General features: G+C 37.7%; 1 protein-coding gene across 9 annotated transcripts in view; it reads right to left on the reverse strand.

Annotated features, from left to right (window-relative positions):
- rabl6a (RAB, member RAS oncogene family-like 6a) overlaps positions 1-22,322 on the reverse strand; it is a 98,391-nt gene that overhangs the window by 11,909 nt on the left and 64,160 nt on the right. For 6 of the 9 annotated variants that reach the window (XM_695763.11, XM_005171738.6, XM_068221395.2 and 3 more), the window contains one exon: positions 20,753-21,445. In XM_695763.11, coding sequence (XP_700855.4) covers positions 21,242-21,445 — 204 coding nt within the window. In that variant the 3' untranslated portion in view covers positions 20,753-21,241. Of the gene's footprint in view, positions 1-19,620; positions 20,042-20,752; positions 21,446-22,322 lie in introns of those variants that run through there. The other 3 variants (XM_073951902.1, XM_068221396.2, XR_012406656.1) reach the window with 2 other exon arrangements.

Genomic DNA, 22,322 nt, shown 5'->3' on the forward strand with positions numbered 1-22,322 from the left:
ACACACACAGACAGACACAGACAGACACAGACAGACACACACACACACACACACACAGACACAGACAGACACAGACAGACACACACACACACAGACACACACAGACACACACAGACACACACAGACACACACACACACACACACACACACACACACACACACACACACACACACACCTAAAAACACAAAAAAAATGCAAACCAACACAGGCACACAGATACATAAAAACACACACGTACACAAACCCGAAAGCACATAAAAACTCACAAACATACACAACACAAACACACACATATTCACACAAACACACACTAAGGCAGTCACACACAAAAAACGAAAAACTAAATAAAATCACAAATGCAAAGTCAAACAAATACATACAAACACACATGCTTACACACACTCACACACACTCACACACACACACACACACACACACACACACACACACACACACACACACACACACACACACACACACACAAACAAACACACACGCACATATTCACACACACACACACAATACAAACGCACATTCACACACACACACACACACACACACACACACACACACACACACACACACACACACACACACACACACACACACACACACACACACACACACACACACACACACACACACAAACAAACAAACATTAACACACACACACAAAACTGAAAAACAAATAAAATCACAAACACACACACACAACACAAACAAAACAAATACAAACAAACACAGTATACACTCTCCCAGTCACACACTCATGCATATGCATACACACACACACACAAACACATTATCACAGTCACACATATGCACACACTCTTGCAGTCACACTCATACACACACACGCACACACAAAAACACCATCAGTCACTATATGCACACACTCACAGTATACACACTTTCCCAGTCACACACTGATGCATATGCGCACACACAGAGAGACTGAATGATGTGTACTGTGTTTAAGACTCAGAGAGCAGAGTGCGTGTGTGCGTGTGTGTGTGTCATGATGGAGTTCAGTGAGCTGTAGAATTACTGCTGCGCCTCTAAAAGCTTCAATATAAGAGTCTCCAGAGGCTGAAGAATGTCAAATCAAGCAGTCAGTCATGAGCATCACTGCAGAGCTTCTCAAAATCTGCGGAAGATGTGGACTCACGAGCACTACACGACACTATTTCAACCTTTATACTGAAAACAAACAGAAACAAGCTTCAAATGTTCAACAACCTTACAGTTTTGTATGTCTTAACAATAAAAATGAAAAAAAAAAAAAAAAAAACACTAACTCAGGTGAGGATCGAAAACGGGTCGACGGCGTGACAGCCCAACATGCTGACTACTGGACCACAACGGCACTGTTACAACTTGTATGGCCGGAATAATACTTAATCCTCATCATAACCCTGCAGGCTAAAGTTTACTCATGGGGCTGCGAGACAATAAATAAGAAGAGCGGAGCTGCGGCAAAATGATGGATAAAAAGAGTGAGGCTATGGTCAAATAAATAAATAAATGAAAAAAAGTGCGACTGCGACTGCTGCTTTCTCCGTTCGCCATGCTGGAGAGGAACAGTCTGCACAAATAGAGCGCAGAGTGGGTGTCCTTGACTAAAGCTCTCCTCTGATTGGCTGAAAGGTACGAGTTACCCTGCCTTTGGCAGGAAAGTCTCAAAAATACACACACACGCGTATCCAGGGGGAGTCGTACGTGAAAGAGGATTTGCACATTCTCATTCAGGATGAACTCGCAAGTTTTAAACATTCAAAACTTTTTGTACACTCTTAAACATTTGCAAATGGTGTTTTGCATTTGTGAAACGTATTTTATGAAAATGTATTTTTATTTTGAGCATGTGAAATTTTTTTGTGAATATAAATAAATATTTTACGCACGTGAATTTGGTTTTATGCACGTGAATTTGGCTACGCATGTGTACATCGTGTCTTTTGCGTGAATTACTTTTGAGTCTTATCTGTCTCCATAGGGTTCCACAATAAGGATGGTTCAATATGCATGCACAGACAACATGCAACATGACTGACAAAAGTAATTGCGTTCGCAACTTCGCGCGAGCAAAGCAGGTGAATACCGGATGAGAGGATAATCACTCGCGCTAACAGCTGAGGTGATGTGCGCGACTTTTTATAACGCGCGCGCTCCAGTTTCCATTTGTGCAGCAACTGTGTCTAGAAACACAACTGATGCGATCGATTCTCTTTCAAATAGACTGAACAAAAAGGGAGAAACATGCACCCACAGTCTTGCTGCTTTCAAGAGTTCCAGAGTTGATTATTGTAAGCAGCGCCAGTTGCTTTTGCTTTAACCATTCTTTGAAAATATAATTTATGGGTCTATCATTAACCATGCGTGTGTGATCATCCTTTCATTATCACACAGTATGTTTTTTACCTGCTTACTTTTGCATTAATATGGTTTAATTATTATTTTTTTACAATAACATGGCTTTAATGGGAGAATAACTCTCAATTTATGTGTAGTTAATTGGTGATCTGGGACCTTTAGCCAGTACATATGACTGTGTATATGTTTTGTTAAATAAAAAGTTTAGTATTCAGCTATATTTTGCATGTTTTCACACATTTAAAATTTGTGGCTAAGAAAAAATGAACTGTTTATTTATGGTGTGGTCAGAGATAAATTGGGTAAATCCTTAATTTTGGGCTCTGAAAATTATGAAAACTAATTGTAATATATGAAACCCTGACCCATTCGCTCATGATTATTGAGCAAGCTCACGACACACAAAAAGTGAAATGAATGAGGAGGCATGCAGAGATAACGCAAACTCTAAATCAAGTCATTTTAGCATGTCAAAGTCATATTTATGTGTATGAAATATATTTTCCCAACAATAAAATTGTGGCTAGTGAAAATGGCAAGTGGCTAGTAATGTTGGAAAACTACTAGCCACATTGGCCGGTGGTCAAAAAAGTGAATGTTAAGCCCTGGTTTGAACATATTTTGCCTACTCTGCAATTATTCATTTCAGTAGATTACGCTGTATCCCTGTTTCTGCACTTCCTGTGTCAGGTCAGTAGACGGACTAAAATCCAGTTGAGATGGAGCACTGGGCACACTCATTGTATCGACTGACTCTTGATATTGATTCAATTGTACTTAGGTGGAAAGGGCGTTAACTTCTGTCTAGGACAACAAGGAGTTGCACGACTAAAGGCTGATTTATACTTCTGCGTCAAACGCTGGCGTATGCTACGGCGCTGACGCATAGCCCTTCGCCGTGGCCGTCACTGACGTGTACCTCTCAAAAAATGTAACTACACGTCGCAACGACGCGTAGCGTAAGCTCTGTGATTGGTCGGCTTGGCAGCGCTGACGAGTCTGGGCGGGACCGAGAGCCACGCGAATGGCGCGAGCGATTGTTTACAAGTGTGGAGTGCCTTGAAGGAGCTCCGGATGGAAAGTTTTGTTTTGTGTTTACCTCATAGTTAAAGTTGCTGCACGTCCGCCGGTTCCTGCCACAAAATGAGCGAGTTACAGCCACTTGTACATCCCGGAAGTGTTTAGGAAAAGCAAAAAAGCAGCGAAGAAACTCGACACAGAGGAACATTTACACCTCACTGCCAACTAGCGTTTCGGAAGTGTTAATGCAGACCAACAGAGACAGCGCGCAGAAATATAAATGCACAGCCATGCACGTTGCATGCGCCGTGGGTTACGCCGGTCACTTGACGCAGAAGTATAAACCAGGCTTAACCCAGATAGGGTACTTGACCCTTGTTTGAAAGTAATGTTATTCTAAATTAAGTGTATAGGGGAAATCATGGGCTTGGATAAACCAAAATTATTATAGAGTATAGTAGTCAGTTACATTTATAGTAATGTCCCTAATCTCTGATTGGAAATGATATTGCCTTTACTCACGGGTGTACATCTAAGGAGGACTAATCAACAATACTTTAGAATGAGCAAGCATGGGAGCGGCCATCTAAAAGTAGCAGTCATCTACCTCTGTTTAATATTCAAGACCGACAGGAGTGTGACCGTGAGGGACGCCATCGGCCGGGGCGATCTCTCTGAGCGACATGAGCACCCGAATGAACAAGTGTAATGGTTACGAGTGAAGGTAAAAGGTTCAAACATTTATCTAAATTATATATTGATATGAACTTCTTAATGTTTAATGATTGGAGTCAAATTAAACGAAAGAGAAATATATTAATATTCTAAACCACCTCATATTCAAATTGGAGTCAGATGTTAATTAAATTTGACGTAAATCAACAGTCAGTGAAAAACAATCAGTGAACCTTCAACCACCAGTGGACACCGCCATTGGACCAACTGGTTGGACCTTACAGAGTAAAATACAGAAAGAAAAACGACCCTTGTTCTCCTTAGTGTCAGTAAACCTCGTTTCACCATGAAATACACCACACTACTAAAGTGCAATGGTTTGTGAAAGCCATTAATATACAGACAATAATAGTAAACTGCACTCACATGGCCACAAACACCCTTTAACCATGGTAAAACTCAGCGTAGCAGCCTGTGTTGCTTCACAGTTTAATCCGCAGGCGCTTGTGTAGTGTTTACAGCTGACGTCGCCTGCAGAGGAGACGCATCATTAACTGTGAAGTGAACTGAGACTTTCACATAATTAAAAAAAAAGAGTCGCAGAGTAAACGCAGAGCTACAATAAAGACCGAAGCGTGATGTCTCAGTAGTGTAAAACCTCATTAGAGCTTCTCTGAGAGAGAGTGAGACTTCAGTGTGTGACAGACTGTTGTTAATCTGACTGTAAGGCTCTGTTCTGAATTCTAGTGAGTAGGCCTGTCACAATAATCAATATATCAAGTTATCTGGCAATACTTGGAGATGACCTCAATCATTTTTGGCATTGCAATATATATTAACAAATTAAAAAATAACATTAATGCCATTTTACAATGACGTCTACCTACCTGGTGTCAACTTTGGTAATTGAACATTTACCTTATAGGTAGGCCCACACAGAATCTGCGCACGCAGAATTCCACAGCCCATCATTAATTCTGTTTATTTACTTGAGTAAATGTGTAAATGTGAATTTGTTCAGTTTTTATTCAGTAATTTATTACAATTTATTTAATATATTAAGGTTTTGGTTATGATACTCCGCTGGACACTCCCAAAATAATTCTGCAGAAATCCGCAGATTTTTACCAAAATTCTCAGCAGAAACAGCAAAAAATGTCTGCAGATTCCGTCTGGCCCTACTTATAGGACATTTAATAGTAGATGTAAGCACAGGTAAAACTACTTGCAAGGCATTTCTGCCTGAAGCAGCTCCGCCGGTGCCATTTAGGCTGGCTGCAGGATCATCAAGCCAGGAGCCACCCATCGTTGATGTTTCGCCCCTTTAATCCCGGGAGATCTCCGCCTCCCTATCGCCCCCTGCAGCCAACCCTAGAATCCTTCTCTCCCCATGACTTGTCTTTCCTCTGAAGCCATAGCCAAAAGCTCCCTTTCTCTGTCAGCTCTTTTAGGCCCCGTTTACACTAATGCGTTTAAGTTTGAAAACCCATTCGTTTTGCTACGTTTGCGCCAACCGTCCACACTACGCCGGAGTTTTCAAGCGCCGAAAACGGAGCGTTTTGGAAAAGCTGGAGGGGCCGTTGTCATTCTACAACGCTGCTGCTCTGTCTCTGTGTGTATGAAGGAAAACAGAGATGTGAAAACGGAGTTGGGGCTGATGAGATTCGCTACCTGATTGGGGCTTTTGTGTCATTGCGTATCCTTCCCTTATTCGTCAAGCCCCTATCACATGACTATAACACAAGGCTTTAACTTTACCGGAAGACAGCAGACCAGCCTTCACTGTAAACAACAACATGGGCACAGAAATTGGAGTGTTGTTTGCACTGTTGTCTGTTTTAGGGGCCATTGTGCAGTTATTCATTTGTTACGTTTAGTAACAACTCAACCTCGTTGTCTGTCCACAAAAATACCTCTCTTGCTTTCTTTGCCATCGTGTTCATTGTTCAACCGGCATTTGTTGACTAATAATAACCAAATGCCGAGCAAGACGCATGCTTCCTGTTTATACTAGAATGTGCATGCCCAGAGTGCGCAAATGGTCACGTGATATTGGTTTTTGGTGGCGTAGTGTGGACGGAGATTTGTTCAGAGACGCTAGGTGAAACGCTAGAGTAGACGTGGATCGTTTTTGATCTAAAACGCCGTTTTAAAACTAAAACACACTAGTGTCAATGGCACCTTAGTGCTCTTGATAATTTGGTGCCTCTGCCACCAATAGACTTCAGGAGCCGTTGGGTGGAGGTTTCAGAGAAGCCTCTGCAGCCAATTTCCACTGGATAAGTGAACTTGCGCCACCCTGCATCCTTACAAGTGTCTGCAAGATCTGCATATCTCTCTTTCTTCCTCTCAAATGCAGCCTCCAGACCGTCTTCCCATGCGCGTTATTTTAACTATGACGACGGTTTTCGCGATGGTTAACCAGAACAAAATATCTGACCGAAGGGAGGTTATAGCAGTTTGCTGTGGGAACTTCAGCTGATGATCTAGATCTGCTCTCAGCTCCCAGTTGCTTCCAGGTGACAGCAGCGACCACGTCTTTGTGGTGCTGCTAAGCGTATACATAGTAGGACATTTACCTTTTTAACATCAAATTCATTCATTCATCAACTTATTTATTAGGAGTTGCCACAGTGGAATGAACCGCCAACTATTCCAGCATATGTTTTACACAGCGGATACCCATCCAGTACTAGGAAACACCCATACTCATACACTATGGCCAATTTAGTTCATCCAGTTCCCCTATAGCGCATGTGTTTGGACTGTGGGGGAAACTGGAGCACCCGGAGGAAACCCTCGCCAACACTGGGAGAACATGCAAACACAGAAATGCTAACTAGCCCAGCCGGGACTCGAACCAGCGAACTTCTTGCTGTGAGGCGACAGTACTAACCACCTGAGCCTTCTGTCACTGGATGTAAACGTTGTCATTCACCTTGATGTAAACAACAGCAAAGTCACAGGATCGATTCCTAATGCATGCGTTGATTAAATGAATAGGATGAATGCAATGTAAGCATTTCTGGATGTGATTTTTATGCATTACGTATCTGCCAACTTATAAATGGCAGTCCACGCTTATCAACATATCCGAAGGCATCAAGTTTAAATAACCCAGAATATTCATGACTGATGCCAAACGGATAATACAGTCAGATATGCAGTGGAGGAGAAGAGAAGGACAAGGAAAGACACACTTGTAAAATAAGAATTACTACTTACTGGAAGGAAGTTGGCACCAATGGCTGGCTTTTTCGTCATTGGATGCTGAAACACTGCTCTATAGAATTTGTAATTAATGCAGGAAGCAAACTGGACAAAATCTGGAAACCACAGTGAGAAATGGGCACTGCCAATTAAGAAAATTAATAAACAAAATTATTCAATCAAATAAGTAATAATCCTCGCTGGACATTACTCTGATGACTCCCTCCTGAAGAATAAAATCTGGGAAATATAGGAAGCAAACTGCACTAGAAACAACACTGAGAACTCATAGCACATAAAATACAATACAATAAAATAAAAATGTTTCACCCTAACTGCATAAATTGGCAAAAACTGCTCCCTCCAGTGGCAAAAAAGTGTCACAAAAACCCTTTTTTAATCCATATTGTGAAGACCTGGGGCCTCATGTACGAAGACTTGCGTGGAAATCATACTAAAACATTGCGTACGCACAAAGTTGTAAATGTGCGTACGCAGAAAAAATTTCAGATGTATGAAACACTGCGTACGCCGAATCTCACGCTTATTCTTTTGTACATCAGAATGAACGTGAAACTGAGCGCAACATGCACGAGCACAAATCCCCTCCCTGCCTCCTCCCCCGTATGAATATGCTAATGACTCTATTTTGGCAAAACTCAACGAAAAAGCAAAGGCAAAAGCAAGCAAAAAGAGAAACTTTGAACAGAATGTGAATTTCAGGTGCTGCTTTCAGAGGTAGACCGGAGAAAAGCGGTGTTATTTGCAAGTTTATCCTCCGGAATTAACAACAAAAGAAAAAAATAGAGTGGGAGAGTTTAGCTGATGCGGTTAACACAGTTGGGTCTGAACATCGCACTGTGGAGTTAAAAGAGAAATAGTGTGATTTATAGGTGTAAAATGTTACAGTAACTTTAACAGTCTCAGTGGCGCAGCTCGTAAAATGTAAGTTAACATGTTTTGACACATTCGAGCATGAACTCGGTTCGAATCCAGCGTCGAATGAACTCATTCTTCTTTTTTTCCCTGCTACATATCAGACTTTGCCTACTATTTATCACGAGAAAGACAAGTAGGAATCATTAATAAGTCTGTGCATCATATTTTATTTGCACATTTATTGAATGGAAATGTTTTTGATTCACGTATGCAAATTCATCTTCAGATAGTGTCTTTATAGCAATGTGCGTGCAGTAGATAGCTCAGATTACATTGGGAAAACAGGCGACTGCTGCAAATTGTGCTTTAATGTTTGGCTGGTCAACTGTATGGTATGGAAACCTTATATACCTGCTAGATGAACCCGTCTCATACAGCTGCCATTGCAAGGCTCAGACACTTTGTAGAGAGGAATTTAACACAACTGCCTCTAGGAGTCGCCAATGGAAATAAAACAGACACGCACAAAAAATGTGCGTACGCCAGCCATAAAGCTGGCGTGGAGCTGCGCACATTCCCACGTTCAGTTCATTGTTAGTAAATCCAAACGTGAGCGATTCTGAGCGTGAAACCTGGCGTATGCAAAATTTTTGTGCGTACGCAGCGTTGATACATGAGGGCCCTGGGGTCTGTTCTTCGTAGCTTAAATGATCGAAGATGATTTACCGATCCTGGATCTTTTAATCTTGATAACTAATCTCTGGCTAATTTGGTTCTTCAAACAAGTTCGTGAATCAGATTAGAATGTCTGGATAAACTGATCTGAGATAGCTGCCTGTGTTGTGAAGGACAGATCTATTGATCCTCGAAATCATGATCAGCAATGTAAGGATTGGCTGACGGCACAGCAGCGTAATGACATCATCTGATTAATATTCAATTATCCATGTGAGTAAAATTACATCAAAATAGCAGTAAACGGTTTGTTAAATATGATACGCAATAACTTTACACCTTGTTGTGGGCTGCAGGCTTGGTCCTTTTATGTGTTAAGAGCAATTTATTTAGTTTTACAGTTAGAGCGGATTTTCCTTATTATAGTAGTATTATTGTAGCTGGTTTTTTAATCAGTGTAAAGAATAACTGGTCGTTTACAAAAGCATTTTGATATTGGTAAAGGTGTCTGCAACTTTTGTGAAGCATCAAATCACCGTCATATTAACTGTCAAACCATGTTTATGACGGCATAAATGTATTATTGCTTTTAAAAAGTCACATATTGTGCATGTCATACCATTATCATACACAAATTGTACTAAAGCGATCTATAAAGTTCATATCAATAAGTTTTCTCTTTGCACCAGCAGGTGGCAGTCTTTGTACTTTCATTTCGGGGGTGCAGTTTGCTTAAGTTTTATTAATATATATATTTTTAACTTTATATATGTATAGTTAAAAAGTATTTACTATTTTCTAAAGTGTATAACTACTACTGTAAGAAAATATCAGAATTCGGTACGTACTTTCTGTATTATCTTTGCTTGAACTAAGCCGATCTAATCCTGTTTATATGAACTGAACCTGCTCCTGACCAGGTTTGAGCTAGCAGAACTGTTGCTATGACAACAACTCTCGGATCAGTTTTGAAGAACGAAACAATCCTGGAGTGTCAAATCGTCAATATCCAAATCCAGCTAACTGAGTAATCCACATATGAAGAACAGACCCCTGCACTTAAAAAATAAAACGTAAATAAATAAACTGGCAGAGTCACTCATGCCACGCACACACGCACTCGCACACACACTTTTTTTTTTTTTAGTTTTTTCCCCAACACATAATTAAACAAAAGTTTTAATAACGCATTTTAGCTACTCATTTCTTTTGTCTTTGCAATGATGACAGAATAAACATTTTTATATACCAGACACAAGATTTTCCCCAGAAGAATATAACAGGAACTTGCAAAATTACTAAATTATATATAAAAATAATTATAAATACTCTTCAGGAAGGCTAATAATTTTGTCCTTAAATGTGTATAACTATATATTTTTAATTTTTTTATAAATAATATTTATTTTATATATTAATAAATTGTATTTTATATATATATATATATATATATATATATATATATATATATATATATATACACATATATATATATATATATGTATATATATATATATATATATATATATATATATATATATATATATATATATATATATATATATATATATATATGTATGTATATATATATATATATATATATATRTRTATATATATATATATATATATATATATATATATATATATATATATATATATATATATATATATATATACACAGTTCTGTCTGGTTCTCGAATCTGACTGGCTGATGGCTGATAGATATTCTGCAATAACAGCACTGGTACAGCCTCATCCCTCTGTATTATTCTGCACACATAGAGTGACAGCAGCTCAATAAACACGCTACAATTTCACAAATATTGCAGCTTTTGGACAACATAATGTACTTTTGAGGCTTTTTTAAGGCAAGAATGTAGTTATTTGGATAAGGATAATGCCTATTTTAAAATATGCATAATTTCAGAGAATCATCGGTTTGGCGGCCATCAGCAGAACAAAATGACCACCACAATAAGACGACAGAGATCACATAAGTTCTTAGGGAAAAAAGGAGTCAGAGTAAATTTCAAACTACAGTTTAACAAATGATTATAAAACGGGTAAGTGATGTTCTAACACGATCTCTCTCTTTTGTAAGTTGTAGTGCTGTATTTATACCAGAGTAATCTGGTAATGTTTGCTTTGCTTTGGCTTTTTCAGGGTTAATTATTGTGATCTCCCGATTGCAACAGAAATACTGGGAAATCTCTGTAGACTGATGGCATTTCATGCTGTTCAGCCTTATAATCTTTAGTGAGCAAAATCACCTGTTTTGTCATCACTTTAGACACTACGCTAGAGAATCATTCAAACAATAGCTCTAAAGTGACGTTGGTGAATTAGTAACGGTTTCTGCTGTTCTAACATCAGCTGCAGATGTGAATGAACAGCGGAAGAAAGTAGTTCCTCTTACAAAAGGGTTTTTGAGAATATTCGTGTTTGATTTTCTCATTTATATACACAAATATGCTGTCAAGACATAAATACTTACAGTACACATATTATACAAATAAAATACAAATGTTTATCTTCGATAATCAATAAACAATAAATGATGATTAATTGTTTGACGCCACTATTATAGATATCCATGCTTTTTAATGCATATTTATTTATTAAAGTATAAATGCAGTATACCATCTATTGTAAAGTGTGCCATGACAATATTACACAAGTAGCAGTGCGAGCTGTATACCGTCAATGGCAGGACACTAAGGCACTTAGCCTGCCTCAAGCCAAAGCACGCCTCCCACAAGTGCCATTTTCAGCCATTTCACACTGCTACTCGTGTGCTATTGCTCATATACAAATAAAAAAGTAACATTTAAATATATTAAAAAGTAGCTCCAATAATACACCAAATAAATGATAGGAGAAATAAGTAATAGTGTTAATGAACACATAAAAATGACCTGGGTAATTCATTATGAGATTCACTAAGTTGCCCAAAACAACAACAACAAAAAAACAACAACAGCCTAAAATGTCGGCTGCTACAATATGCAATTACGAGACAGACACCTTAAACTTGCCTCAAATTCGAACTCCTCTTGCATTTATTACACAACAGAAACACGTAACTCAAATATGAACACTGCGGGTAGTGAAACAGGGTAACAAAACATAAATAAATAGGCAATCACAACCATTTTCGGTCCCCAACAAAGGCTTCGGAATGCATATATTTCTGAAAGAAGGAAATAAAACCAACATAACGGCTCAAAAACCAGCGTTCTCAACCATTTTCAGTCCATAAAAGCAGAAAACGCTGTTCGGGAAGTAAATGATTGCATGCAGTCCAGAGCCAGTGCAGCACCAATGCATTCAAATACCGGTCTGCATGCCAAATGAATGGATAAGTAAACATTTGGGAGTCAGTCACACTTCAGATCACTTTGAGGCAGAATCAAATCACACTTCAAATCACTTGAGGCAGAATAAAGAGGAAGCTGATATGTGTTGGAGATGCTGGTTTGAACAGTGTGTTTGTAGTACATCCAGAGGAGCGTGACTATTTATCACAGTGAGTAGAGACTGATTTCCCAAGCGTACGCTTCCATGGTGACATCATGATGCATCACATGGTCTCAGTGTTGTGTGTGTGGAGCTCGTTATGCAATGAACTTGTGGAAATATGCATGTCGGCTAGCCACCGTTCATCTGCAGTCTTTGAGAATCCCAGAGTGGATTCTGGGAAAACATCTTCATGTGTATGGGAAACGACATTCAGCTGTCAGCACTGTGTGGTCTCTGGGCGAAGGCGTATCCATGGCAGAAAGATAAAAAATGGCGAATGGATGGATATCATAGATCAAAAAAAGGAAGAAGTTCATTGGTTGATGCCGCCCAAAGTGAAAGCTTTGTTGTCCTTATGTTGTCATTTTGTCCCAATAACAATACTTAAAAAAAATAGAAGATCCACTAAAAATGATGAGGAGGGATGATGTCGTTCTGCACTTTTACCAGGAGCCAATAGGAATTCATGACTTTAGTTTATTGAATATTCATGCATGGAATTATTTGGTTATCATATAAAAACATGATAATAAATAACAAGTTTCCAGTCAATTTTATGCATTTTTGTTCTAATAATAATAATACAAACTAAAATAACAAAGAGGGTTGATGTCATTCTGTAAAGTTACCTAGAGCCAACAGGAATCCATGACATTCTAGTTCATTGAATATTTATGAATGGAATTATTTGGTTAGCATATGAATCCATAATGACAAAAATGATTTGCACTGTAAATTTGATGCATTTTGTTACAATAATAATAAAAATAATAATGATAATAATAGTAATAATAATAACACAAACTGAAATAACAGAGGAATGATGTCACTCTATAAAGTTACCTAGAGCCAATAGGAATCCATGACATTCTACAGTGGTTCATTAAATATTCATGCATGGAATTATTTTGTTCTTATATGAATACGATGAAAAACATTAGATACACTGTAAATTTGATGCATTTTGTTTCAATAATAATAATAATAATAATAATAATAATAATAATAACAATAATAACAACAATAATGATAATAATAATAACAATAATACAAACTGAAATGATGAGGAGGGATGATGTCATTCTGTACCTTTATCTGGAGCCAATAAAATTACAATTACATTCTAGCTCACTGAATATCCATGCATGCATTTATATGGTTATCATATAAATATGTGATGAATAACAAAACAAAAAAAACAACAAAAAAAAAATACTGAAATTTGATGCAGTTTGTCCCTCTAATGATAATAATAATAATAATAATAATAGAAAAATAGAAAATCTACTAAAATGACGAGGAGGGATGATGTCATTCTCCACCTTTATCTTTAGCCAAAAAGATTCCAATTACATTGTAGTTCATTGAATATTAATGCATGGAATTATTTAGCTTATAATAAAAAATAAATAACTATTTATTTCAATTTGATGCATATTATCTCAATAATAATAATAATAATAATAATAATAATAATAAATCCACTGAATTAATGAGGAAGGATGATGTCATTCACTATTTATCTGTAGCCAAAAGAATTCCATGACATTATAATTCATTGAATATTCATGAATGAAATTATTTAGTTATCATATAAATATATGATCAAAAACAAAAACAGGGGGTTTCATTCTCAATTGAATGCATTTCTTCACAATAATAATAATAATAATAATAATAATAATAATAATAATAATAATAATAATAATAATGATAACGGGATTATATAATTCTGTATCTTTATCTAGAGCAAATAAGATTTCATGACACACAGGTTCATTTGAATATTCATGCATGGAATTATTTGGATAATTGTTTATCATATCAATACACAATGAAAAAATAAGATTCCACTGTCAATTTAATGCATTTTTTCATAATAATAAAATAATAATAAAAATAATTGAAAAATAGAAAATCTACAAAACTGATTAGGAGGAATGATGCCATTTTGCATCTTTATCTAAAGCCAATGATTCTAAATAGATTCTAGTTTACTGAATTTTCATCATTTGGATCTTATATGAATACATGATGAAAACAAAGAAAATCCCAACATCAGTTTGATGCATTTTGTATATAATATAATGTAATAATAATGATAATATTAATAATAATAAAATAGAAAATCTACTGACTTGAGGTGGGATGATATCATTCTGCATTTTAATCTGGAGCCAATAGGATTCTAAATACATTCTAGTTCATTGAATATTCATGCATGGAATTATTTGGTTATCATTTCATTACACAATAAAAAAAGGGGATTGCACTGCTAATTTAATGCATTTTGTGCCAATAATAATAATAACAAAAGAAAATCCACTGAAATCTACAAGACTCAAAGAGGTGATGTCAATCGGCACCTTTATCTTGAGCCAATGGGAATCCATGGCATTCTAATTCATTGAATAGTCATGCCTGGAATTAATCAGTTTTCATATGAATACATGATGTAAACAAAAACAAAAAAAAAAAAAGGGGTGGGGGGTGGGGGGGTTGACATCCAAATATTATGAAGAAAATCCAGCAAAACATTTTAACCACTAGCAAAATGAATTGCTCCAACATAGACAATCATTTCACATTCAATTTTGATGCAATTTAACACACTTTAAGTGAAAATAATCACTCAGAACCATTTGAAATGGTGAAGTGCACAATGTCAGAAGTGATGACGTCATTAGGGCACTTAAATGGGAGCCAATGATATTAGAGTTCTTTAATTATTCATGCTTAGAATTATTTGGGTATCATATAAGTAATCAATGAAAACAAATGCAGAACTGGGGAAACTTTGGCTTCATGAAACAGAAGAAGAATTAATCATTCTTATAATTAATTAGATGCAATCATTTTTGTTGAAATAAACGTTGTTATTGTCATTAATTATGCATTATGTCATTAACAATGAAACAAGCAGAATTAATCGTTCTTATGCAAACGGTGATTTCAAAATTAATTCAATTCAACAATTAAAGTATTTTTAAAAAATGGCTGAATATATTTGGTCATCATTTATCAATGCGTGACCAAACAAATCTAAATAAAGGCGGTAAACACGTGGAAATTATTCATGAAACGTGAGCAGAATTAAACATTGATGAATTGAAATCTGAAAAAAGGGTCATTTCATATTTAATTATATGGAACAATCAAAGCAAAACTTCTGATCTGCTTTCACGGATGATGCCCATTTCGAGTAAACAATCATCTGTCAGTCTATTTAGCGTTCATTCTTCAGAACCTCACAGGATTATTTGATATCCAAAATATGTTTTTAATTTTAGGTGATATTACAATGCAAAGCAAAACCGTATGCATGCCAAATATGACTTGATATCACAATTACTCGCTCGTGAATTTTACAAATGCAGCCTGTTTTTGGAGATAATACAGTAGAGTCTATTTCTCTATCGGTTCTTGTTGAGTTCGATTTACTCAATAATACAGGGCTGATGCTAATTTACTGTAAAATGGACACAATTCCATGCTTGGGCCACCTTTAAATGAAGTTATTTGGAGTAAAAAGAGCGGACACGACAATCTAAAACACTAGATCTACACATAACTACTGACAAGCACACGAGTTATAACCAAAAATACATTTACATATAAATAAAGATAAACAGCCAAGAAACGTGTCAATTGCAAACTAGATGCTGAGAATTTTTGCAGGAAACAGAAACTACACTACCTGACAAAGATCTTGTTGTTGATCCCAGTTGTAAGAGCAACAAATAATAACTTGACTTCTAGTTGATCATTTTGAAAAGTGGCAGAAGGTTGATTTTTCTGATGAATCATCTGTTGATCTGCATCCCAATCATCACAAATACTGCAGAAGACCTACTGGAACCTGCATGCACCCAAGATTCTCACAGATATCAATCAAGTTTGGTGAAGGAAAAGTCATGGTTTGGGGTTACATTCAGTATGGGGGCGTGCGAGAGATCTAGAGTAGATGATCAACATCAACAGCCTGAGGTTTCAAGACATTTGTGCTGCCCATTACATTACAAACCACAGGAGAGGGACAATTCTCCAGCAGGATAGCGCTCATTTCTTACTTCAGCCTCCACATCAAAGTTCCTGAAAGCAAAGAAGGTCAAGGCGCTCCAGGGTTGGCCAGCCCAGTCACCAGACATGAACATTATTGAGCATGTCTGGGGTAAGATGAAGGAGGCATTGAAGATGAATCCAAAGCATCTTGATGAGCTCTGGGAGTCCTGCAGGAACGCTTTCTTTGCCATTCCAGATGACTTTATTAATCAGTGATTTGAGTCATGTCAGAGATGTATGGCAGCAGTCCTCCAAGCTCATGATGGAGTCAGACACAATATTCATTCTGTCTCCACTGCAGCAGGACTTTATATTCAATACTGGACATTATTTCTGTCCAGTGAAAAGACTTTTGCCTAAGCAAAGTTAGACCTTACTGTCCTAATGAAATAATAAAAAAAACAAGGCCTGAACATATTTTATTTTGGTAAAATAAGTGTAATTTAGAGGCCTTTGCTTTTCATATAAGCCACATCTGATAACAAATGATCAACTAGAAGTCAAGTTATTGTTTGTTCTTCCTAAAACTTAGATAGGCGACAAGACTTTTGTCAGGTTGTGGATGTAACATTTGTAAAATAAAACATATTTACAAGTCGTCAAACGACTTGGTTGTGAATCTAATGGTTTGCAATAGAAAGAGTGTGTCTTTTCAGCGAGCAGTATTTCTGTCAATGTTAGCAGTACGCCAGAGTCTTGGCCGTTAATTAACTTTATAGGATTGCTCTAAAAAAGGCTTTAATTTTGTTAAGTGTGAATCAATTTAAGGCATTAATGGAAAGACGGTGAAAGAGGCTTTTTCTTATTAAACACTGACTGTTTTAGTGTTTGATAAATCATGATGTAGCATTTGGAAGACAATGAATGTCCCATGATCATGATATCAGGTCTCAATCGTGAAGCACAAGCTGAATGAATTTCTTTGTGTAAAACATTGTGTAATTACTGAAAAGAATTACATGGGGCAATTGATGGAAGACAGACTGAAAATGTGTGCATTAGGGCTGCACAATATATCGTTTAAGCATCGATATTGCAACGTGCGCATCTGCAATAGTCACTTCGCAGGATCTGCAATGTCATGTTGGGATTATAACAAAGCAGAAACCACAGTTCATACTCAATTCATTTTTATTTTCTGCCGCTCTTCTGGGGCCGGGTTGCGGGGGCAGCAGTCTTAGGAGAGAACTCCAGACTTCTCTCTCCCCAGACACTTTCTCCAGCTCCTCCGGGGGGATCCTGAGGCGTTCCCAGGCCAGCCGAGAGACATAGTCCCTCCAGCGTGTCCTGGGTCTTCCCGAGGCCTCCTCCCGGTGGGACACGCCTGGAACACCTCACTAAGTAGGCGTCCAGGAGGCATCTGTAACAGATGTCCGCGCCACCTCAGCTGACTTCTCTTGCAGTGAAGAATCAGCGGCTCTACTCCGAGCTCCCCCCGGGTGTCAGAGCTACTCACCCTATCCATAAGGGTGTGCCCTGCCACCTGGTGAAGGAAACTCATTTCGGCCGCTTGTATCCAAAATCTTATCCTTTCCGTCATGACCAAAAGCTCATGACCATAGGTAAGAGTAGGAATGTAGATACTCAAAAAGTAAATCTTGATATTTTTCTGAGACAACTTAATTGTTTGATGTTTAATCCACTTAAATTTAAGAGAACTCAAATCGTTTTGGGACAACATGAATCAGTTGAGTGGAACCCTGCATTTTTATTGGGCAGTACATGATTCGTGGAGTCATTGTGAATTTTAACCTTAATCTAATAGTTTGAAAGATTTTAACTTGGATGTGTTTTTAAGGTCTATGATTGTAGGATTTAAAGCAAATTTTAAAAAGAGTTTTGCCACTGTTACGAAGATTAATTTTGCTTATAAAATGAATACGGGTTATTTTAGATTTGATTATTAAATTTCTATACTTCAATATCGTTGGATTCCACCAAAAAACATAATGCATATTTAATTTTTATTACAGTATCTTTGTTTTGTTGTTTTCATTTGGGCTTTAATTTGTTTAAGTTTTCATTTATTTTTTTGGATATTTTATGCAGATCCTACAAAATCATCCAAATCAATGTAAAACTATTAATTATTTCCAAACAGCTATAATATAATATCCATGTTAATAAAGGCTTTTGAAATTGTTTCACTTGTTTGGCCTTTGACTTGTTTTTTAGATTTGCATACTTTTAAAGCATCCCTTATCCCAATGAGCACTAATATATTAATTAAGCTTGAAGCTTTCTATTGTTTGCATACAGTGCTCAGCATAAATGAGTACACCCCATTTTGAAAATAAATATTAATTTTCCTTTGGCTTAGTCACTTATTTATCAGAGGATGTCACAGCGGAATGAACCGCTGACTATTTCGGCCTATGTTTTGCACAGCGGATGCCCTTCCAGCCACAACCTATTACTGGGTAACACCTAGAGCTGCACGATTCTGGCTATAATGAGAATGGCGGTTCTTTTGCTTAAAATAAAGATCAGGATTTTCTCACGATTCTGTAGATGTAAAAATAAAGGCTAATATGAGTAGCCTATTATTACTGTTATTTCTCAAACACATGGAAAAACAATAATAATAATATGACATGTAGGTCTACTGTTGGTTAAAATGCTCAATTTTGAATAGACTTGGTCACACTTTACAATAAGGTTCATTAGCTAATGTTTATTAATGCATTAACTAACATGAACAAATAATGAACAATACATCTACTACTGTATTTGTTCATGTTAGTTAATGAAAATACAGTTGTTCATTGATAGTTCATGTTAACTCATGGTGCATTAACTAATGTTAACAAGTTTGGATGATAATGATGCATTAGTCAATGTTCAATTATGATTAATAAATGCTGTACATGTGTTTTTCGTGATTAGTTAATGTTAGTAAATGAATTAACTAATGAACCTTATTGTAAAGTATTACCGAATTATTATGTTTAAAACCTATGCTTTAAGTCAGGGATGTGCACACATAGGGCTCAACCTGTGCAGTGCACATGCCCTTTTTAGTCTTGAATAGACAGTGCCCTTCCAAAATGAACTGAAGTGCAGCTCGCGATCGCCCCAAACCTCCCCTCATTCACCCCCGACACCCACTTTACTTTTTTTCCTGGCTGCACATGCCCCTTAGAAAGTCTCTGCACAGGCCTGCTTGCTATCTGTCATTGACAACATTACTAGACTATTTTTTTTCTACTGGTAAAATCAGACATTTGTCATTATCAGATTCCCACTTGCATTATGTTCAACATTATATAGGCTACAGTAGTTATACTGACACTGTTAAACATTTATTTTCGTGTACAACTCTGTGTTCCCTATGAAAGACAAACATTAAATGCCTGTCGTAATCGCAACTCTAAAATACGATGTGATTATGGAAATGATGTGCGTGCTTTAGGTTTCATTTTCACTGCTAAGTGTGGTTCATACTTCACGCGTGGCTCTCAAACGATTGCTCCGTGCAACAAACTGAATGTTATTTACTACTTTGTTACCTGTTATTCACAGCCTATGCAGGTTCTGTTCACTAAAGTAGACTTCATTCACAGGCACGTGCCCGCCCTCTCTGTGGTAACAGCTCACGGTCAGCTCACGTCACGTGTGATTTCGCGGCTGTGAATATATCATTACATGAAGACAGAACAGACAGTATTGGGTAAATTATACCTCATAAATACAGTATGCAACACTTTTAACACTTTTGGAGGTGTCCACATTGTATGCAATGTTTGTAAAACAACATTAAGACTTGTACGGCCGCCTTTATGCTTCTCTCCTGAACTTGAAAATATGATTGGCAGAATCGTACAAATGCTGGATTAAGATCGTCTAGGGCAGAGGTGTCCAAACTCGGTCCTGGAGGGCCGGTGTCCTGCAGATTTTAGCTTCAACTTGCCTCAACACACCTTCAAGGGTGTTTCTAGAAACCCTAGTAAGAGCTTGATTAGCTAGTCCAGGTGGGCCTGATTGGGGTTGGAACTAATCTTTGCAGGACACCGGCCCTCCAGGACCGAGTTTGGGCACCCCTAGTCTAGGGGGTCGAATCGAGATCGCGATCTTTTTTTGATTAATCATGCAGCTCTAGTAACACCCATACACTCTCACATTTACACACACTCATGCACACACTGTTTAGTTCATAAAATCATCCCAATCAATGTGACATTCTTAATTATTTCCAAACAGCTGCTTAAGTCATATTGTGAAATTAAATTCTTATCGCAAAATTTATCGCAGACAATATCGCAATGTCAGTTGTTTCCAATATCGTGCAGCCCTAGTGTTCATTCTTATTCTGATTTATAAAACTCAAGAGGAAAGATTCAATGAAGCGCAAGCCATTTTTTTTTATGCATTACTGAAATTCAATCTGCTTGTGTAGTGCATGTGGATAAAGTTCTCCATTTGTTTGCTAAGAACACACAAATACACACAGGGTTGTAAAAGTCTTCAAGGACACACATATAGGACACAAACACACATAACACACAAAAAAACCCCAATAAAGCTTAAACAAGTCCTCAAGTCTTTGTTGAACACTATAGTTTTGCTGGAATGACTTTTTAATCAGTTAATAACGGAATATCTCTTGATCATGTGTGTGAAATCTGACGCATCTAAAAGTCTGAAAGTATGAATAACTTTGGAAAATTGTGTGATGTAGCAATTTTGAGAAAGCACGACGTAAAGCTGCGACGCTGGAAGAACAAACAAACGCTGTGGAGATCCAAAAGGTTAGGCACTGAGAAAACAGGTGGAATGGATTGGAAAATGACCTGGCGATGATGTCACATGGTGTCGAATCCTGATTGGTTAGAGTTCTTCATAGTCTCCGCCCTCACTGTTTCCGGGTCCGTCTCCTCCCGCCAGGAAAGCCTCAAGATCATCCACATTTGCTGCTTTCTTGGTCCTGGAGGATTTCTTCTTCTTCTTCTTGTCTTTCTCATCTCCCGTTCCGGGCTCCTCTTTTTCCTTTTTCTTGTGCTTGTGTCGTTTTTTGCTGCTTTTCTCATCCTCCTAAAACAACAAGAGAATTTCAGATAACTAAACAGTGGGACAGAAAACAGAATATATATATAAAAAAAAAAAACAAACAGAATGAGCTTCAAGCGTAATTAATATATTACTAGCCCCTTTCACACAGTGATACCAGTAAATATCCAGAAAATTTCTGGAACAACTTTACCGGTATATTCAAAAAAGCGCTGTTCACACAGACAAAAAAGTTTTTTTTTCCTGGAAAGAACGTTCCAAAGATCCATTCTAAAATATTGGCAAATTATGACATCATTAACCAGAAATGAGCTCTAAACGGCTGCGCTTGTATTTGTAAACAATTACAAACTCTGTGGATGGATTGGTATTGTGAACAACTTTGATAAAAAACATGTGGGGGAACACTTTCGCATGTCGAGATTTTCATAGTATGTGTGTGCGCTGCCGCTCACTGGCTGCTTCACGTGGACACGCGTCAAGCAACTGAAGCAGAGCTTGAAGGTAAACAGCAGTTTATCATAAGCATTTTATTGATCATTTTTTTACACAGACGGCATTAAAAAGGAAGATCAGGCCCATGCAGAGACCGTTCAAAGGGCATGCGCAGGATACATTTTTTGAAGAGCGCGGGGGTGGAGTGTGGGGCGCGTTGTTGTTGCGTTCCGATCAGCTGTGTTGTCGCGCGCGTTCCGATCAGCTGTGTTGTCGCGCGCGTTCCGATCAGCTGTGTTGTCGCGCGCGTTCCGATCAGCTGTGTTGTCGCGCGCGTTCCGATCAGCTGTGCTGTCGCGCGCGTTCCGATCAGCTGTGTTGTGGCGCGCGTTCCGATCAGCTGTGCTGTGGCGCGCGTTCCGATCAGCTGTGTTGTCGCGCGCGTTCCGATCAGCTGTGTTGTCGC

The sequence above is a fragment of the Danio rerio genome, chromosome 5 (assembly GCF_049306965.1).
Source record: "Danio rerio strain Tuebingen ecotype United States chromosome 5, GRCz12tu, whole genome shotgun sequence".
Taxonomy (NCBI): domain Eukaryota; kingdom Metazoa; phylum Chordata; class Actinopteri; order Cypriniformes; family Danionidae; genus Danio; species Danio rerio.